The sequence below is a fragment of the Lissotriton helveticus genome, chromosome 5_1 (assembly GCF_964261635.1).
Source record: "Lissotriton helveticus chromosome 5_1, aLisHel1.1, whole genome shotgun sequence".
NCBI classification, from domain to species: domain Eukaryota; kingdom Metazoa; phylum Chordata; class Amphibia; order Caudata; family Salamandridae; genus Lissotriton; species Lissotriton helveticus.
In genome coordinates this window covers 705,991,894-706,012,053 of record NC_136065.1, presented here as the reverse complement: position 1 = coordinate 706,012,053, position 20,160 = coordinate 705,991,894, and the positions used below count along the sequence as shown (strand labels likewise).

The window sequence follows — 20,160 nt, the reverse complement described above, 5'->3', positions numbered from 1 at the left end:
AAAGAGCTTTCAATCAATGCACACAACTTGGATCTCTTAGGGCTGAAATGCCACGCGGTTGCAACTCCTGGCATGCTGATCCAATTATAAGAACTATAAACCTTGCCACAGCAACTTAATGACATCATGACTATCTAGACCCCCGCAATAATAGACAAAAAGAACCTGTGATACGTCTCTGCTCTTGGAATGTAAACGGCTAGGCTTCGAAAATTCAAGACCCAGAATTTCTGCAATATCTTAATTAACTTTTATACTATAATTTTACAGGAAACGTGGCCCATGGAACCACTACACATACACGGGTTTCTCTGCTTTGATTGTCCAGCCGTTAGAAGTAGCAAAACGGGACATTCTTCAGGGGAGCGAACAATGTATATCTCAACAAAATGCATACCAACAGCAGTGGTAACCGGCCTGGAGACAGATGTAGCTTTAGCAGTCAAACTTACTCTCTCCCTGGCAGGGGTAAAAAACGAAGTAACTCTTTTTAATGCATACATCCACCCAAAATGGACAGCAAGTGACTCAGCAAAGTTAACCGATCAGATAACTTCTCATCTAGGCAGTGCCGAAATTTCAAACCTTATATTATCGGGAGACTTGATTCAATACCTAATTGGATCATCCAAAGCAAAGGAAGTTTGCCTCCAATCCTCAAATTACAATATACCAACACAAGGAATCTTTACGCATGGGAGGCCTAACAGGGAAAACAGATTCCTTTTGGAAGAATTAGAACACCTAAATCTTAGGGCCCTTAATGGAAGAACAGCCGGCGATATTCCTCTAGTGGCAAGCTACTAAACTAACAAGCTCCCTTTTAGACTACACGTATGTCAGTCTCTCACTGTTCGACACATGTAGCAGGTTTTAGAATGGGCGATAAGGGGGACAGCGATCACTGTCCACAAGAGACTATTCTAGCAGCAACTGCTCAGTCTAGCATTCATCCTGCTCCACACTTAGGCTCAAGCTTTACGATAAATTATAAGATGATCAAGTACACAGCAGAAAGTTTAGAGTCCTTAACAGATACAGCAATCAATCTTTTACTCGCTCAACCGTTCAAAAAGAACCGGATATATACCTGCAAATGCTTCACCATCAACCTCAGCAATTTAAAAGCTACAGTCCTAAAAAAATGAGGAGTCCTCCGGTGCCTGCACAAGAGAAAAAGATAACCAAGGCCGAAAAAGCGCAAATAAAAGCCCTTAAGAGAATGATAAATGGCTCCATAAGATCTTTGCGTCACGATCCGGGTAATATACTACTCCTTTTTTCCCTGTGGCAACAAAGAACTCAACTAAAGAAGCTGAAATGAAACATCAACAATAATCACGAACAGGACTCTGGGCAAAACTCTTGTACAACTTAAAGCATAACGCCAGTGATCGCTTTTGGAAATCAGTAAACACAATTATCCACCCACATCATGGGGGACTTAATTCCCACATTTTGGAGGAAACCTGGGCAAGCTACTTAAACTCCCACTTTAACAGTCCAAGCAATAGCCTGTCCAAACTGGAGCAGAGCAGAGCATACTCGGACGGTTATGATACCAACACTGGAAGTAGGGAAAGAGGCATCAACAATCTCACTGACTGCTCCGCTGCTACCTGATCAATGTCAAGTGACACATCCAAACCTCCTATGTTAATCCATCATCAGGAGGAAACGTCAAACGACACTGGGCATCTAACAATCAAGAAACAGATCAGGAAGGGAAGAAAGGATGGGGCGCCGGGTCCGAATGGAATCCCGCCTGCAGTCTTCAAACAAAGGCCGGAAGAATGGGCAAAAATACTCCTTCCATTATTTCTGGATGTAAGACGACTGGGCACCATTCTAGACTCATGGAAAGGTTCAACCATCATTCCGATCCACAAAAACGGCTGTAAGGCCTTGACAGCCAATTATCAGTTAGTGGCAATGATCGATAATGAGGCAAAATATTTTGCGGGAACACTGCTAGACGAATTAAAAACCTGGGCAGAAAATAATGATATAATCCCGCTAAATCAGACAGGATTCCGAAACAACTCTGGCACGATTTCTAACATCCTGGCACTCTCTCTGATAATGGATCCAACAAAATCGAGGAAAACACAGCTGCATGTCTGTTTTATGGACTTCAGTGCCGCATTTGACAACGTGGAGAGACCAAAACTGTGGAATAAGCTAGCCAGATGGGGCATTCCAAACACACCTTTATCAATGATAATGCTTTTACATACCGACACTTGAATACAGGTAAAATTAGGATCAGTGTCTCATCTGTCTAGAAAAATTAAAACCACGAAAGGACTTAAACAGGGCTGCGTGCTAGCACCTATTTTATTTAACTTATTCATGGCAGACTTACCACAGACACTTAACACATGTAACTCCCACGCGCCCAGACCGGAGGACACCACCTTGTCCAACTTACTTTACGCGGACGACGTAGTCCTGCTTAGCCATTCAGTAGTTGGCTTGCAACATCTTCTTAACGGACTGCGGGTCTACGCAGAAGAAAACAGCCCGACAATAAACTTAAACAAAACCAGTACCATGACAATTAACAGCAAACGAAAAAAGAGGTACCTATGGCACCTGGGCGGCACACATATTGAATCAGCGGAGTCTTATAGGTATCTGGGTGTCTACTTTGATAAAGAAGGATCATTTACCCTCCAACAAGAAGAGATCAAAAGGAAAGGGATGATGCTTGCCATAACCATGAAAAGTTTATCTGCCAAACTACTGGGTCCCACACTGAGCCCTCTTCTAACGGTAGCACGGGCTAAAATTCTACCTACAATCACCTATGGTAGCAAAGCTCTGCGAGGAAGAGATACCAATCTTTTGGATAAAACACTTGTAAAAGCATACAGAACTATGTTTAGCCTCCCGAACTACACCTCCCCGGCGCAACTTGGACTGGAGTTTGGCCTGTTAAAGCAATCCTGGGCCAGATATGGAGCATACATCAACTGTTGGAACAAAATTAGAACATCAACACCTGATGTCCTTCGGGATCAAGTTTGCGCTATAAAAAACTTTATATATAAACTAGCTTACCCGTCGCGCGTTGCGCGTTGCTGCGATATCAGAAGAAAGGAAATTCAAGGAAACTTGTTATGATAACATTCAATTTACATTGTGTCATTTTTATTGAAACGTATTCATTTTAATATGGAAAACATTTCACAGGGTTGTTTTAATTCTATGTATTTATTGGAGTGCTTGTGGATACACGATTTTTTGTTTTTCCGTCTGGTGCGTACATCAGTTTTCGAAAGATTGAGGGCCCTTGGGGGGCCGATATTTATAAAAAATGTATGCCAGAAACCTTCGCAGGAGTGTACTCAACAACTTCCCAAAGTTTCCTGGCGATCGGATGAATGCTGTTTTAATTCCATTTATTTATTTGCGTGCTTGTGGATACACAATTTTTTGTTTTTCAGTCTTGTGCGTACATCAGTATTCAAAAGATTATGAGGGCCCTGGGGGGCAGATATTTAAAAAAAATCATGCCAGAAACCTTCACGGGAGTGTACTCGACAACTTCCCAAAGTTTCATGTTGATCGGATGAATGGTGTTTTAATTCTTTTTATTTATTAGAGTGCTTGTGGATACACGATTTGTTGTTTTTCCGTCTGGTGCGTACAATTCGAAAGATTGTGAGGGCCCTGGGGGGCCGATATTTAAAAGAAATGTATGCCAGAAACCTTCACAGGAGTGTACTCAATAACTTCCCAACGTTTCATGGCGATCGGATGAATGGTGTAGTAATGCATAAAGGACAAACAAACAGACAGACAGACATTCGTATATATATATATATATATATATATAATTCACTAAACCACCTCCTGTGGCAAGATCTCCAACAGAGGGAGAATTCACCCGCAAGATTGTATCTTCAGGAGGCACTGGCAAACACAGGTTTATCGCCCCTATGGAATACACAGTGCCATCACTTAACTATGAAGAAACTAGTCTGGAAGTCGCTGAAAAAACAGTCACTGGGGGAGGATAACGCTGCTTTTTCATCCAGAACACATGCCTGGATGATGCTGAATTCTTACAAGATTCTAGCCCTGCAACAATATTTTAACCTGGCCTATCCAAAAGCACAGAAATTAACATTCCTAAAGCTACGACTCAGAGTGATACCATGCACGCAGCATCTTCCTCCATGGAAAAGGGTGCAGACTTTTACAGCTTGCAGTTTGTGCAAAAACGTCCAGGGCGCCATCATCCACACCATTTGCTCTGGCATAGAGATGCTTCAAGAAAGGAGACAGCTGCTAAAAATCCCCTTCAATCAAAGGGGAATTCGGACAAGGAGGCAAGCAGTTTTTGGTTGCTTCGACCCATCATCACCTCAATTGAACTGCAGACTAGTCAGATTTCTTGAAGCGGCCAGAGCAAAAATGTCAAATTGTCACTAAAGCTGTTTTGGGGTAAAGGAGACTTTGGATTATCTATTTTTACAGGGGTAGTAACAATCGCTGCAATGATCGGTCAAATTATATTGGCTGCTTTTGCATGCTTAAATCTGTATTTTTAAATTTGTAAGCAACAGAAGCGTTTTTTTATTTTAACTATGCTGAAATTTTATTATTGCAAATTAATATTTTACACATGGTTTTATTTTACGCATGCATTGCATTGGTTTTAAGTAACTGCAAAATAAAATAAACTGAAACTGATATAGGACATGACACTGGGTGTTTTGGAGTGATGGTTGCTACTGAGGTAGCAGAGGCGAGCTGGCAGGCACAGATTATGCTGGGGCATCGGTGGAAAAGGTGGAGGGTTTGCATCAGCGCCCCCGGCAAGCTTGATATGTCACTAACCTATTCTGTGCATTACTTGGGCTAGTGAAAAAAGATTTCAATAGACAAAAGCTAAAATGACTGCCATTGTCAATGTTGTTTAAAGCAGCTAATGCTCAGTAACTGGTCCTACGACTGTCATAACCCAAGAACTTTCAGCAGCAGAACAGTGAATTTGTTCATATTCAATCACTCAATCCTTTTACGGAATTGTATTTTCAAGATTTTACAATCAAGAGCTGGAGTGTAAATTTGAAAACATAAATAAAATCAGCCCAGAAAAAAGCTTTAGCAGTAATCTAAAATACTGTCAAAAGAAACATGTCGCAAGAACACTCAAAGTAACAGCAATCTCTATATGTTATTTAGAGAAGAGCTTTCAGATCTACATTTAAATTAACTGTTAAACAGCCACATACCTCGCCTTGTGTTAATAGGCCCACCTCGCATTGCCAATACCAACTTCAAAGTGCATCCTTCTGCAATGCTAAAATGTAAAAAAAAAAAGAAATAGAAATAAAATGAGCTTTAGATTTTAAATAAGAGAATCTTAAATGCACTAGCTGTAATCATCCATCATACTAAAGTATACATGCTTGAGATTTGAATGCTAAGGTGGGAGTGGTATTATGGAAATGCAACCAAATTATTAAGGAGGAAACCATCTGGGGAATTTAAGAGAGCAACATAAAAGACCAGAGATACCACAGGTTAGATTACTGTGGAATTTATGCCATTCCTTCGGTTTATGATGATAAACGGGAGGCTTCCATTAGGCCAACCAGTCAAAAACATATACTGCTAAAGGGTTGACAAGAGCTAGACTGCATATTTATGCAATGGTTTTAATTTTTATTCATATAGAATTTTGATGTTAAGGAGGGTTAGAGCCTAATTTTACTCTGGGCGGGCGGTGATTACCTCTCAAATTGATGGATATCCCGTCCACCATATCACAAGTGCCAAAGGCCATAATGAGCTTGTAATAATACCACCAAAGTCTAAAATGAGCCCTTTGTATTTACTTTGCAAAGGACATGCCTAATATCAAACTGGAGGAGATGGAAATATGGAAGCGCTGGACCTCTCTCCAGTTTGTAAAAAACTTAGATGGTATTAAATCAATCCTAATAAAGTTAAGAAAATGATACATTGGGTTGCTTTCTTGAGTGCTTTGATATGGAAACAGAGTGTGGAGAACCTTTGGAGAAATCATAACTACTAAGATAGGGGAGGGGCTTCAACTTCCCTCTAAATTACAGAGAAAACTTAGGTTGATTTGCCACCTTCTGTCGACAGGCTAAGGAAGAACTTTAAAAGGTTACCAAAGAGTATTAACATAAAAAACAGATATTAAATATGAGGGGAAAAGGCTGTGATTTTGGCTGAAATTATCTAGAAGCAGAATATGGGACAGTGGATTCTTCCTTATTTTGGAAACTTGCGGCATAGGCACGTAGCCCTGAAGAGGTCTATGGGTGCACATATTCTAACAGCCATCTACGTGGAAGATTTCACTTCCCTTTCTGAAGCAGCTGAGGTGCACAATGTGCCTCCTGGGACAGCTAGGGTGCAATTTTCTCTCTGAGGAGTGAACAACCAATGAAATAGACAGCCTTAACAAGATCCAGGCTTAAATTGTGTGCTGTCGGTTAGGCCTCTAAATTTTCCCTTCAAAAGGATTCTACTGTTAAAGAATGCAATTAATACTATAACGCCTTCACAAATGTCCACCTTCTTGGACATGTTTAAAAATGGTTTTGCAGACATTTAGCTGGCTATTAAGGGCCTGTATTCCTTTTGGACTGCACTGTTAAAGGGGTTGGGCGGATTATTTTCATCTGCCTTTCAGAGTTGGAAAAAAAACAAGCATTTACAATGCAATGGTCTCGGCATTATTAAAGGTAGAGCTATTGGCATTGCTCACGACATTTTTTTTTTAAAATCATAAATAAATGGCATTGTCATTTACATTGCCAATAGCTTAATGGTTAAATGAATGGCATTGTCATTTACAATGCCAATAGCTTAATCGCTCGCAAATTCATGACCTATTGCATTTACACCCACACAGAGCCACACACACAAAGCCACCCACACACACATACAGAGCCACCCACACAGAGCCACCCACAGTCATTCACATAAAGCCACCTACACAGAGCCACTCTCACACAGAGCCACCCACACATTGAGCCGCCTACAAAAAAAGCTATCCACACAGAGCTACACAGAGCGCCACACACACACAGAGCACCACACACACACACACAGCGCCACACACACACAGAGCACCACACACACACACAGCGCCACACACACACACACAGCGCCACACACACACACAGCGCCACACACACACACAGAGCGCCACACACACACACACAGAGCGCCACACACACACACAGAGCGCCACACATACACAGAGCGCCACACACAGAGCGCCACACACACACACACAGAGCCACACACACACACAGAGCGCCACACATACACAGAGCGCCACACACAGAGCGCCACACACACACACACAGAGCCACACACACACACACACACAGAGAGCCACACACACACAGAGAGCCACACACAGACAGAGCCACACACACACAGAGCCACACACACAGAGCCACACACACAGAGCCACACACACACAGAGCCACACACACACACAGAGCCACACACACAGACAGAGCCACACACACAGACAGAGCCACACACACAGACAGAGCCACACACACAGACAGAGCCACACACACAGACAGAGCCACACACACAGACAGAGCCACACACACAGACAGAGCCACACACACAGACAGAGCCACACACACACAGAGCCACCCACAGTCATTCACATAGAGCCACCTACACAGAGCCACTCTCACACAGACAGAGCCACCCACACATAGAGCCACCTACAAAAAGAAACTATCCACACAGAGCCACACACACACACACAGACAGCGCCACACACACACACACACACACACACACAGACAGAGCCACACACACACAGACAGAGCCAAACACACAGACAGATCCAAACACACAGACAGAGCCAAACACACAGACAGAGCCAAACACACAGACAGAGCCAAACACACAGAGCCACACACACACACAGCCACACACACACACACACACACACACACACACAGACACACAGACAGAGCCACACACAGAGACAGAGCCACACACACACACACAGGCAGAGCCACACACACACAGACACACACACACACACACACAGAGACAGAGCCACACACACACACACACAGAGCCACACACAGACAGAGCCACACACACACACACACACAGACAGAGCCACACACAGACAGAGCCACACACACACACACAGACAGAGCCACACACAGTCAGAGCCACACACACACAGGTGCTTTACGCACGCTATGACGTCAAAAAATCTAGCACAAGGGGACCCTGAGACATTGCAGGTGTCCCTCAATTATACTATGACGTCACACAATCCATCATTCTACCTGTATGTAGAGGAGCACAGGTGATTTACAGGCACTATGACGTCAAACAATCGCGCACTCTGGAGGGGACCTTGAAACAATGCAGGTGCCCCTGACTTGCACTATGACGTCACACAGTCCATCATTTTACCTGTAGTAAAGGGGCACAGGTGATTTACGTGCTCTGTGACCTCAAACAATCGCGCACACACAAGGCGACATTGAGGCATTACAGAGTGCCTCCTGGTGGCGCAGAACTGGTCCTGCAGCGCGGCTCCAGCCGACTCCTCCTCCTCGCTCGTGGTATTCTCGCGCGAGATGCGGGTTACGATCCGGGAAAGTGGTAAGAAAGGCTAAAGGCGCGATGGCTTACCCCTCTGGGGCATTGAGCGTGGCTTGCAGACAGGTCCATGAGTTCAGCGCCTGCTGCAGAGATATGCCGACTGCACGAGGTTTCAGACGTGCAAGTTTGTGATTCGACGCTTCGCTCTCCAGATATTGGTACTATAAGAACACTTGCGTGTGGATATTACTAGCTGGTCATATTGGAACAATTAGGAGACAGGCTACTGTGTGGTACGTGCATCAGTGGTCAGAGTGACAATTCACACTTTTATACGGCGTCACCTTATGGCATAACTTACATACTTTTTTATATTTTTATATTCGGTGCCTTTTTTATGCTATTGCTTTTGTAAACGATTTTAGGTAATTATACAATAAAGATTTACTTAGTGGTCAGCATATGTATGAGTGGGTGCCTTGTGGAGTCAGTACTCCAAAGTGACTTTGCTTGTGTGGTGACAGAGTGGCCTTCAATCGTGAGTCACCTGGGGACTTGCGCTACCTGGCCTCTTTGGTGCTCAAATGGTGAATACATGGAGCGGTGTGTACAGTGCAGCTCCTTGACTGAAGGTGCCAATGCGCTACATGTGATTTGCCGTTTTTTTGCTCCTGAAGGCAGTATGCTACTAGTTTTAAAGAGAGATTCGGCGCTCATCGAAATCGTTTGGGGGTTGGGAACGGCAATTTACTGAGATAAAACACAGCAGGAAAATACTCAGCACATGGCACAGAAACGGTTTTAGGGAAATCGCAGGTGAACGTACAGGACGGCATGCGTGTAAGAACAACTTGAGTTTGAAACTTATATCCAGAATTTCAGATGTCGTTTCTTCAAAGCGCTACAAATGCGGGGAGATCAGCGACCGAATGGGTCTGCCATGGTTGACACAATTTGGTGAAGTGTGGACGTTTTGCTTGAATTGATGTTTCGCATCTTAACCTACTCATCCCATCCTTTCGTGAGTCCCAATGACCCCTCCCCAGATCTATTTACATGCCTGCCAAACAGAAAAAGTTTAGGATACATTAGGATGAGCACGCTACTTAAATGTATGCAAACAGAATTGGTTTCAAAAGACAGGCAGCAAAACAAGACAGGGCGACAGTCGGCATATTGGGCGACAGTCGGCATATTGCCCAGCTCGGTGTAAAACTGTGTAGCGCACAGAAACCCGCCACTGACCCCCCTTCGCTGCGCTGCCTCTACCTGCCCCCTGCTTTGTTCACTGCAGAGCTCTTGTTTATTGACCTCCGCTTCTTTCGAAAGGGGGCTGCCGCTTGCACCCGTCACATCTTGTAAACAATGCAGGGAGGAGCCTAGAAGGGGCAGTGGGCTGATTTTCTGCTGACTCGGCCGATCTGGTGGGACAGCGGTGATGTCCTCACGTTTGCGTAACTCTTCGCTTTCGTAACAGATGTCGCAGGATGAATTGAGGTGTCTGAGACCAGCGCGTCACCTCATAGTTGGTAAGACAAACTGTTAAAATTCCAGGTGCTGGCTTTCTTTGCAATTTGCCGAATTCAGTCGCTCGAGGGGAGACTCAATTATTGTACACTCGAGGTCGGCAAAGCGATCAAACATCCCAGTCTCGACTCTCGGACAGAGCCAGCGCTTCACTTTGTCTTTCGAGGCAAGGCGCAGCAACGGTAGGGGAGGCGGACATGTGTGTGGTGGGGGAGCACTCCACACGACCACATTTCTCCGAGGCGAGGCAGAAATGCCTCGGAGAAACACACCGTCATTTTTCAATGCGGGGGCGTGTTTTTTGCGTTCTGAGTGACGGATGACGTCACAGATAGAAAGGACGCAAAAAACACACCCCGAATCCGATAAAGACGGGGCTTCAAACGAGTGACGCCCCTCTCCTCCAATGGCTGGCCTCCATTTAGGAAGCCAGCCAATGGAGAAGAGGGGCGGGTTCAAGCCCCCTACACCAAGAAACGTAAAATCTTCGGAGCTCCGCCCACTGCTTACAGCAGTGCAACGAGTCCTCGACCTAAAAAGGAGATTAAGGGGTGTATCCCACATGGTTTCATTCAAGTTCTTGTAACAGTTGAGCAATGCTTGAATTTGTTGCTACTAAGCACAAAGTATGCTTCAGCAAGGAGAGCCGAAACAGCTTGACTTAATGCTAAGAATTTAGAGGCAAAGACTGTCTCAGCTGCGGTCCATGTTATATGAGACTAATAGATACCTTAAATTAAATATTAACCTCTTTTATTGAAGCTTGTGAGGGGTTAAAAAAAACTCATACTACACAGAGTATAGTTGTTTATTTCATCTATTCAATCGATTATATAACAGTCAACCTTAAATGAAGCAGCAATACCACAGTAATCATTAAAGGTGGATATAGCAATGATGTATGTAATTTATATGGATAAAACATAAATGAACTTTATCTTTTAATCAAAAATTGAGGAACTGCTGTCATTTTACAGTTTCTTGATAAAAAAATAATGGACATAGATATTGTCTTCAAAGTTCTGTTAATGAAGGACAAGCAAATAATACAGGAGGCAGATTTTGGATCTAACCTATTCTATACAGATAATAAGTGGTCTATTCTTGAAAAGTATCTGACAGACTTCTAGATGCCACTTTATTTAGTCTCCCAGTGCAAAAATTAATTGAAGTTTCTTTAAAAAAAAAAAACAATGCACATCAGGGTGTAAGTATCAAAGTAAAACATTGAAGAGCATCATTTCATACAGATTGTGAAAGAGAAATCCCTAAAACAAAAAAAAGCTCATTCTCTATTTAGAGTATTTAGAGGGTGAATTGTTTTTCTTAATATTACTGCTTAGTAATTCCTGTTTAATGTTACATTAGCATCAGAAGCAAATTCTAAGGTGTTAAAAGTATTGTATAATCTTCACTCCATAAATCTACTTCTTATTGAAGTGCCACAACTGATGCAATTTGATATGAAAGTACTGGTTTCTAAATTATTGCCTCTTAAATTTCCAAATGCTGTAGATACTGTAGTGGGAGACACTCAACAATGTATAAAAGCACAGGAGGTACTTGGTTTTCATGGGCAGACTTTGGGGAACAGACATCACGGAGCACTATCATTGCAACAACAAAAAAGGTAAGCAAAACCAAGATGATCTGGTACAATTTTTACCTCAACATCCGGGTGTTCTATGCCACATGACACAAATAAATCCTTTGAATAAACAAAGTAATCCATCACCAACTTTGATCTGCCTCGTTCAAAAAAGAGCCTTGCCTAATTTCCACAGATCTGTACCCACTTACCCAGAGTAACATATTCTAAACTACTTTTTAGAAACCTGGACAACAATACCACAACATAGGCCATTACCAGTTACTTACAGGCCTGTCTCTCTCTCATTACAAGCCCATATGTGGCTCATCTACACACTGCTTTTGCTACAGTACCTGCAGTCTCTATTGCCCCTATCCAGGATGTACCCCACTCCTCCGCCAATTACAAGTAGTTGCGCAATTCCTCCAAACAAAAACGATATCATCTCACATCAGAAGTTCCAACCTTCCAGCACCGCTCCTTAAGGAACTGGCACAGTCAGGCATGTCGCACACAGCCCATGTCAGACTGGTCCCCAGTATGAGGTGACCCATTCAAAATGAGGGTTCCCTGCCCACAACACTGCTCTTAAAGTAAGACCAATCAGGTAAAGAAAGTAGTATGTGGAGTACTGTGGTGTTACTATTTTGTACTCTGTACAGTAAATAATGGACAACAAATATTAACAAAGCTAATGGGTATTTTTTTTAGTACTTCTTCACTACTGCGTTGCGTGTGTGACATTATAGAGCGTATGTGAAATGAGTTAAAGGATAGACTAAGGAATGGATGGATGAGTAAATGTGTGGTGGCTTGAAGAATGGATGAGTGAACTGGTGTATGAATAGATAAGACTAAGAGCAACTACATGACTGGCTACAGGCAATTCTCTACTTCCGCAGCTGCTGCTCAGTTATCCATTCAACCATCATCGCACCCATTCATCCATCCATCCATTATCAGTAACTTACATAACCCTGGAACTCAATGACTCATATACACAACCCAACACAAACACGCAAATCAGTTACCAAGCATTGTCACTCATAAAAAGTTAAATCTGATGCCTTGCCAGTGCTCCTTATACTCATGATGCAGTCTCGTGCTGCAACTACAGCAGTTTTTTTGTTTAAAAACTCGAAGGAATACATCATTGTAGGATAGTGGCCAAAGCACCTTTCTGAAATCCATGTTTTCTGAATAATTATTTCTAATCTTACATACTTTCAGCAGATATGGCGGATAATCTGATGTATGTGCATGAACTACTGTGATTAATGATTTTATGGATATTTAGATTTCAAGTAAATCTACTTTAACACACGTTTATAGACTCACCTGTAATCCTTCAAACAATAGTCATCCTCCAGTTCCATGTTATTCCAAATTAGGTGTTGCTGGGAGACAGGAATCCCTTCAAGAAACATTATCAGAAGTTTACCATTAAATGTAATCTTAAATGACAATAAAATAAACCACTGAACGCAACAAAAACATTTTTTTGATGGCCATGGTGCCTTAAGCTCATAAACTGTTACCATGGGCTTCAAGACTAACAACAGACGTTGCTAAATTCTTACACAATGGGACAATTGGTTTCAGCTGCTTGACTGCAACAACTAATCACTCGGTGGGAGGTCTCTTCTAGAGTCATTCAGCAACCGAACGAACTTTTGCCTACTGGCTATCTATCTTAAGGCATCTGCAATCCTGCGAAAAAAAGTATCATGTTAAAGTTGTTTATGTAGTTGCTCGCATCATCAATCACAGCCCTATTTGTTTTGATGAACTTGAGCATTTAATTTGTTTAATTTAAAAGGACAAGGGATTTATAACTGCCCCTTGTTTTATGAATTAGATACGTGGCTCAACACTGCAACGCAACCTGTCACTGACTTGTAAGACGAAATGGATCAACTGAAATGAACTAGGAGACCACTGCACCGTGAGATGCCACAGAAAGCTTGAAAAAAGGTTTACTTCAATAAGTATCCCCTGCAGCATTTAGCACATGACTCTTTGGAAGACTTAAATTCGGATCAACATCTTGCAGAAACAAGCATTTGCAATGCAATAGGTCTCGCATTAGAAAAGCTTGAGCTATTGGTATTGTAAATGACAAATTTTTTATTTATGTGTTGGTTTTGAAAATAGCGAAATTAATAGCTTTGTCATTTACAATGCCAATAGTTTTAACTTTCGCAAACGTGACACCTATAGCATTTGTAATGCAATATGTATTGTATTTACATGACTTAGATGTATTAATATTACAAATAACAATGGCTTTTATTTTAATAATGAATACTTAAATAAAAGTTATTGTTATTTATAATGGCAATAGCTTAAACTTTTGTAAATAACTTTTGGGAAGATTATGTTCAGTGTATTTTATTATGATGAAAATCCAAGAACAGAAGTGAAATATTAACATCTTTTTGTGACATTTGTAATAAAGCTTGAAACATTGAGAGAACATATTAGACCCAGTTGTTGTTGAATGGTTGCAGAGTCATGCTGTGGCCTTCAGTGGTGCTGAGTCATGCTGTGGCGTTGAGTGGTGCTGAGTCATGCTGTGGCGTTGAGTGGGGCTGAGGCGTTGAGTGGTGCTGCGGCATTGAGGGGTGCTGCGGCCTTGAGGGGTGCTGCGGCCTTGAGGGGTGCTGCGGCCTTGAGGGGTGCTGCGGCCTTGAGGGGTGCTGCGGCCTTGAGGGATGCTGCGGCCTTGAGGGATGCTGCGGCCTTGAGGGATGCTGCGGCCTTGAGGGATGCTGCGGCCTTGAGGGATGCTGCGGCCTTGAGGGATGCTGTGGCGTTGAGTGATGCTGTGGCGTCGAGTGGTGCTGTGGCGTCGAGTGGTGCTGTGGCGTCGAGTGGTGCTGTGGCGTCGAGTGATGCTGTGGCGTTGAGTAATGCTGTGGCGTTGAATGGTGCTGTGGCGTTGAGTGGTGCTGTGGCGTTGAGTGCTGCTGTCGCGCTGAGTGCTGCTGTGGCGCTGAGTGCTGCTGTGGCGCTGAGTGCTGCTGTGGCGTTGAGTGCTGCTGTGGCGTTGAGTGCTGCTGTGGCGTGGAGTGCTGCTGTGGCGTGGAGTGGTACTGTGGCGTTGAGTGGTACTGTGGCGTTGAGTGGTGCTGTGTCGTTCAGTGACGCTGTGTCGTTCAGTGACGCTGTGTCGTTGAGTGACGCTGTGTCGTTGAGTGACGCTGTGGCCTTGAGTGACGCTGTGGCCTTGAGTGACGCTGTGGCCTTGAGTGACGCTGTGGCCTTGAGTGACGCTGTGGCCTTGAGTGACGCTGTGGCCTTGAGTGACGCTGTGGCCTTGAGTGACGCTGTGGCCTTGAGTGATGCTGTGGCCTTGAGTGATGCTGTGGCCTTGAGTGATGCTGTTGCTGTGGTGTTGAGGGATGCTGTGCGCTGAGTGGTGCGGTCGCGGTGAGTGGTGCGGTCGCGGTGAGTGGTGCGGTCGCGGTGAGTGGTGCGGTCGCTGTGAGTGATGCTGTGGCGGTGAGTGATGCTGTGGCGGTGAGTGATGCTGTGGCGGTGAGTGATGCTGTGGCGGTGAGTGATGCTGTGGCGGTGAGTGATGCTGTGGCGGTGAGTGATGCTGTGGCGGTGAGTTGTGCTGTGGCGGTGAGTTGTGCTGTGGCGGTGAGTTGTGCTGTGGCGGTGAGTTGTGCTGTGGCGGTGAGTTGTGCTGTGGCGGTGAGTTGTGCTGTGGCGTTGGTGGTGTTGAGTGGTGCTGTGGCGTGGAGTGGTGCTGTGGCGTGGAGTGGTGCTGTGGCGTGGAGTGGTACTGTGGCGTTGAGTGGTACTGTTGCTGTGGCCTTGAGTGACGCTGTGGCCTTGAGTGACGCTGTGGCCTGGAGTGACGCTGTGGCCTGGAGTGACGCTGTGGCCTGGAGTGACGCTGTGGCCTGGAGTGACGCTGTGGCCTGGAGTGATGCTGTGGCCTGGAGTAATGCTGTTGCTGTGGTGTTGAGGGATGCTCTGTGCTGAGTGGTGCTGTGGCGCTGAGTGATGCTGTGGCGCTGAGTGATGCTGTGGCGCTGAGTGATGCTGTGGCGCTGAGTGATGCTGTGGCGTTGAGGGGTGCTGTGGCGTTGAGGGGTGCTGTGGCGTTGAGGGGTGCTGTGGCGTTGAGGGGTGCTGTGGCGGTGAGGGGTGCTGTGGCGGTGAGTGATGCTGTGGCGTTTAGTGGTACTGTGGCGTTGAGATGTGCTGAGTGACGCTGTGTCGTTGAGTGATGCCGTGTCGTTGAGTGATGCCGTGCCGGTGAGTGACGCTGTGCCGGTGAGTGACGCTGTGCCGGTGAGTGACGCTGTGCCGGTGAGTGACGCTGTGCCGGTGAGTGACGCTGTGCCGGTGAGTGACGCTGTGCCGGTGAGTGACGCTGTGCCGGTGAGTGACGCTGTGCCGGTGAGTGACGCTGTGCCGGTGAGTGGTGCTGTGGCGTTGAGTGGTGCTGTGGCGTTGAGTGGTGCTGTGGCGTTGAGTGATGCTGTGGCCTTGAGGGGTGCTGCGGCCTTGAGGGGTGCTGCGGCCTTGAGGGGTGCTGCGGCCTTGAGGGGTGCTGCGGCCTTGAGGGGTGCTGCGGCCTTGAGGGGTGCTGCGGCCTTGAGGGGTGCTGCGGCCTTGAGGGGTGCTGCGGCCTTGAGGGATGCTGCGGCGTTGAGTGATGCTGTGGCGTTGAGTGATGCTGTGGCGTTGAGTGGTACTGTGGCGTTGAGTGGTACTGTGGCGTTGAGTGGTGTTGAGTGATGCTGTGTCGTTGAGTGATGCTGTGTCGTTGAGTGATGCTGTGTCGTTGAGTGATGCTGTGTCGTTGAGTGATGCTGTGTCGTTGAGTGATGCTGTGTCGTTGAGTGATGCTGTGTCGTTGAGTGATGCTGTGTCGTTGAGTGATGCTGTGTCGTTGAGTGATGCTGTGTCGTTGAGTGATGCTGTGGCCTTGAGTGACGCTGTGGCCTTGAGTGACGCTGTGGCCTTGAGTGGTGCTGTGGCCTTGAGTGATGCTGTGGCCTTGAGTGATGCTGTGGCCTTGAGTGATGCTGTGGCGTTGAGTGGTGCCGTGGCGTTGAGTGGTGCCGTGGCGTTGAGTGGTGCCGTGGCGTTGAGTGGTACTGTGGCGTTGAGTGGTACTGTGGCGTTGAGTGGTACTGTGGCGTTGAGTGGTACTGTGGCGTTGAGTGGTACTGTGGCGTTGAGTGGTGCTGAGTGATGCTGTGTCGTTGAGTGATGCTGTGGCCTTGAGTGATGCTGTGGCCTTGAGTGACGCTGTGGCCTTGAGTGACGCTGTGGCCTTGAGTGACGCTGTGGCCTTGAGTGATGCTGTGGCCTTGAGTGATGCTGTTGCTGTGGTGTTGAGGGGTGCTGTCGCGTTGAGTGGTGCTGTCGCGTTGAGTGGTGCTGTCGCGTTGAGTGGTGCTGTCGCGTGGAGTGGTGCTGTCGCGTGGAGTGGTGCTGTCGCGTGGAGTGGTGCTGTCGCGTGGAGTGGTGCTGTCGCGTGGAGTGGTGCTGTCGCATGGAGTGGTGCTGTCGCGTGGAGTGGTGCTGTCGCGTGGAGTGGTGCTGTCGCGTGGAGTGGTGCTGTCGCGTGGAGTGGTGTTGTGGCGGTGAGTGATGCTGTGGCGGTGAGTGATGCTGTGGCGGTGAGTGATGCTGTGGCGGTGAGTGATGCTGTGGCGGTGAGTGATGCTGTGGCGGTGAGTGGTGCTGTGGCGTGGAGTGGTGCTGTGGCGTGGAGTGGTGCTGTGGCGTGGAGTGGTGCTGTGGCGTGGAGTGGTGCTGTGGCGTGGAGTGGTGCTGTGGCGTGGAGTGGTGCTGTGGCGTGGAGTGGTGCTGTGGCGTTGAGTGGTGCTGTGGCGTTGAGTGGTGCTGTGGCGTTGAGTGGTACTGTGGCGTTGAGTGGTACTGTGGCGTTGAGTTGTGCTGTGGCGTTGGTGGCGTTGAGTGGTGCTGTGGCGTTGAGTGGTGCTGTGGCGTGGAGTGGTGCTGTGGCGTGGAGTGGTGCTGTGGCGTTCAGTGGTACTGTGGCATTGAGTGGTGCTGAGTGATGCTGTGTCGTTGAGTGATGCTGTGGCCTTGAGTGACGCTGTGGCCTTGAGTGACGCTGTGGCCTTGAGTGACGCTGTGGCCTGGAGTGATGCTGTGGCCTGGAGTGATGCTGTGGCCTGGAGTGATGCTGTTGCTGTGGTGTTGAGGGATGCTGTGCCCTGAGTGGTGCTGTGGTGTTAAGGGATGCTGTGCGCTGAGTGGTGCTATGGCGTTGAGTGGTGTTGTGGCGCTGAGTGATGCTGTGGCGCTGAGGGGTGCTGTGGCGTTGAGGGGTGCTGTGGCGTTGAGTGCTGCTGTGGCGTTGAGTGCTGCTGTGGCGTTGAGTGCTGCTGTGGCGTTGAGTGCTGCTGTGGCGTTGAGTGCTGCTGTGGCGTTGAGTGCTGCTGTGGCGTTGAGTGCTGCTGTGGCGTTGAGTGACGTTGTGGCCTTGAGTGATGCTGTGGCCTTGAGTGATGCTGTGGCCTTGAGTGATGCTGTTGCTGTGGTGTTGAGGGATGCTGTGCGCTGAGTGGTGCTGTGGCGGTGAGTGATGCTGTGGCGGTGAGTGATGCTGTGGCGGGGAGTGATGCTGTGGCGGGGAGTGATGCTGTGGCGGGGAGTGATGCTGTGGCGGGGAGTGATGCTGTGGCGGGGAGTGATGCTGTGGCGGGGAGTGATGCTGTGGCGGGGAGTGATGCTGTGGCGGGGAGTGATGCTGTGGCGGGGAGTGATGCTGTGGCGGGGAGTGATGCTGTGGCGGGGAGTGGTGCTGTGGCGTTGAGTGGTGCTGTGGCGTTGAGTGGTGCTGTGGCGTTGAGTGGTGCTGTGGCGTTGAGTGGTGCTGTGGCGTTGAGTGGTGCTGTAGCGTTGAGTGGTACAGTGGCGTTGAGTGGTACTGTGGCGTTGAGTGGTGCTGTGGCGTTGAGTGATGCTGTGGCGTTGAGTGGTGCTGTGGCGTTGAGTGGTGCTGTGGGGTGGAGTGGTGCTGTGGGGTGGAGTGGTACTGTGGCGTTGAGTGGTACTGTGGCGTTGAGTGGTGCTGTGATGCTGTGTCGTTGAGAGATGCTGTGGCCTTGAGTGACGCTGTGGCCTTGAGTGACGCTGTGGCCTTGAGTGACGCTGTGGCCTTGAGTGACGCTGTGGCCTTGAGTGATGCTGTGGCCTTGAGTGATGCTGTGGCCTTGAGTGATGCTGTGGCCTTGAGTGATGCTGTGGCCTTGAGTGATGCTGTGGCCTTGAGTGATGCTGTGGCCTGGAGTGATGCTGTGGCCTGGAGTGATGCTGTGGCCTGGAGTGATGCTGTGGCCTGGAGTGATGCTGTGGCCTGGAGTGATGCTGTGGCCTGGAGTGATGCTGTTGCTGTGGTGTTGAGGGATGCTGTGCGCTGAGTGGTGCTGTGGTGTTGAGGGATGCTGTGCGCTGAGTGGTGCTATGGCGTTGAGTGGTGTTGTGGCGCTGAGTGATGCTGTGGCGCTGAGTGATGCTGTGGCACTGAGTGATGCTGTGGCGCTGAGTGATGCTGTGGCATTGAGGGGTGCTGTCGCGTTGAGGGGTGCTGTCGCGTTGAGGGGTGCTGTCTCGTTGAGGGGTGCTGTGGCGTTGAGGGGTACTGAGTGATGCTGTGTCGTTCAGTGGTGCCACAGATTCGCAAACACATCACGCAGATGCATAAGTAGTTTGACCAATGGGAGCCAAGAGTCACAAAAACAACACAATTAAAACGGAAAACAGAGACAAAGCACCCTACCAGTAGAAAAACAAGCATTGGCAAAGTCTGGTCTTGGCTGTCAGACTTCTGACTTTGTCAATGCTTGTTTGGTTCTCTTGTGAAAGCTACTGGGCCCTCGTGAATTTAAAAGAAAACATTTTTTTTAAAATGGGGAGAAGAGGATAAGCGGATAAGCACTAAAAGAAAAGGGTGAAAAGTAGCCGGCAGAGGAAAGGCAGCGCTGGGAGGAGGGCTGGGCAACCATGCCAGCATCCCGATTCATGAGCGATAGCGAGGGTAACGGGAGGCAATATCCTTGTTTTTTTTTTTTACTAGTTGGGAAACTGCATCCATACTCTTGGGTGCAAGTGTATTTAAAAATAAAATTGTGTGCTATCTATCCCCGTTGAAAGGCATATCGGCTCTCCTGCCTTAACTAAAATATGAAAAAATAATTCTACCCTATGAAGACGAATGATGTAAAAATCAGCTGCTGGCTGAAACGCCACTGCACAACCCTCATGCAGAAGAGCAAAACGCAGCATTGTACATAATCTCCAGTAAAGAAGTTTGCTACAAAGGACGGGGCTAGATAGGTGTCCAGGTTGCTCCTGTCGCGCTGAGAAAAATAAATGTTTGAAATGTGTGAGGGAAGAGCTTGGTTAAAATAAAGCCTGGTAGCCGGGATCAGGGTGCCGCACTGGCTGTGAGCCGG

General features: G+C 47.2%; 1 protein-coding gene across 1 annotated transcript in view; it reads right to left on the bottom strand.

The window, feature by feature from the left end:
- Positions 1 to 20,160, bottom strand: part of ZFAND4 (zinc finger AN1-type containing 4) — a 371,796-nt gene that overhangs the window by 308,292 nt on the left and 43,344 nt on the right. The window contains exons 3-4 of the mRNA XM_078643109.1: positions 13,043 to 13,118; positions 5,247 to 5,314 (exon numbers count right to left, since the gene is read on the bottom strand). Of these exons, the coding sequence (XP_078499235.1) occupies positions 5,247 to 5,314; positions 13,043 to 13,118 (144 nt within the window). The remainder of the gene's footprint in view (positions 1 to 5,246; positions 5,315 to 13,042; positions 13,119 to 20,160) is intronic.